The following is a 1,226-nucleotide window of genomic DNA, read 5'->3' on the forward strand; positions in this document are numbered from 1 at the left end:
ATAATAGTGTCCTCAAAAATGTACTTTTATTGTCAATATTTTATTCCCTTTATTTTAAAATGCTTTATTATTAGAGTTTTATAAGTATGTAGTTCCTATTATAATATACTTTTTACATATTAAATAAAGGTATTTTACTTCAATGTAAAGTATATTACATGAACATTAATAGTCTTTTTGATTTTTTGTGTTTTTCTTAACAAGAAATTAAACTAACTAATTATAAGGCTATTAAGTAGGATGATGTGTGTACATGCTGAAGTATTAATACTCCATGGGGCATGTATTTTTTTACTTCAAATCTTTTTTTTTTTTTTGGTCTAGTTGTGGGGCCTGAACTCTGGGCCTGGGCGCTGTCCCTCAGCTCTTCAGCTCAAGGCTAGCACTCTACCACTTGAGCCACAGTGCCACTTCCGGCATTTTTCTTTTTGCTTATGTGGTGCTGAGGAATCGAAACCAGAGCCTCATTTATGCCAGGCCAGCGCTCTACCACTAAGCCACATTCCCAGCCCTTACTTCAAATCTTGTTAAGATTCAATGTGTCTCTTTCTTCCTGTTTCACCATTTCTTATTATGTCTCACCAGCCAAAGTGAAGGAAGAGATTGACCATGTGATTGGCAGGCACCGCAGCCCCTGCATGCAGGACAGGAGCCAAATGCCCTACACAGATGCTGTGCTGCATGAGATCCAGAGATACATTGATCTTGTACCCATGAATCTGCCCCATGCAGTAGTGACCCGTGACATTAAGTTCAGAGACTACATCATTCCCAAAGTGAGCTTCTTTTCTGCTGAGTCTCCATAGGGAGCTTGAGTTCTTGAGGTCACTGCAGGATTCCTCTCCTCCATACCATGTGAGAGAGCTGCAAAAGTCTCACAGTTGGCTGGTCAAGAGAGGTTGTGGTATAGCAAGATTGGGGTTGTATATCCATGCAGAATTATCCCTGGTATCCCACACTGTGAATCCCAATTTTGTTCTGCCCCTTAAATTCTTCTTGTTTTGGGGACTTCTCCTTCTTCTCCTTGTTGTCTTTCTTTCCTCTTCCTCCTCCTACTATTCTTCCTTCTCCTTCTTCTTGATCTTTTGGCTATGCTTAGTTTTTGTATTTCCAAATGAATGCAAAAGCTTGTTATTTTTCAATTTCCCAATATGTTCTGCTATAGATAAATTTGGGGGAAAATGTTACCTTAATTTCTTCAATTCACGAATGAGTCCTGCTTCTAA

The 1,226-nt window shown here is 39.1% G+C and overlaps 1 protein-coding gene across 1 annotated transcript in view; it reads left to right on the plus strand.

Annotated features, from left to right (window-relative positions):
• Positions 1 to 532: 532 nt before the first annotated feature.
• LOC106001810 (cytochrome P450 2C15-like) overlaps positions 533 to 1,226 on the plus strand; it is a gene marked incomplete at its 5' end in the record, with an annotated part of 44,754 nt that continues 44,060 nt past the window's right edge. Inside the window, one exon of the mRNA XM_013036785.1 lies at positions 533 to 776. Coding sequence (XP_012892239.1) covers positions 533 to 776 — 244 coding nt within the window. The remainder of the gene's footprint in view (positions 777 to 1,226) is intronic.

Source organism: Dipodomys ordii, unplaced genomic scaffold (genome assembly GCF_000151885.1).
Source record: "Dipodomys ordii isolate 6190 unplaced genomic scaffold, Dord_2.0 Scaffold446, whole genome shotgun sequence".
Classification (NCBI taxonomy): domain Eukaryota; kingdom Metazoa; phylum Chordata; class Mammalia; order Rodentia; family Heteromyidae; genus Dipodomys; species Dipodomys ordii.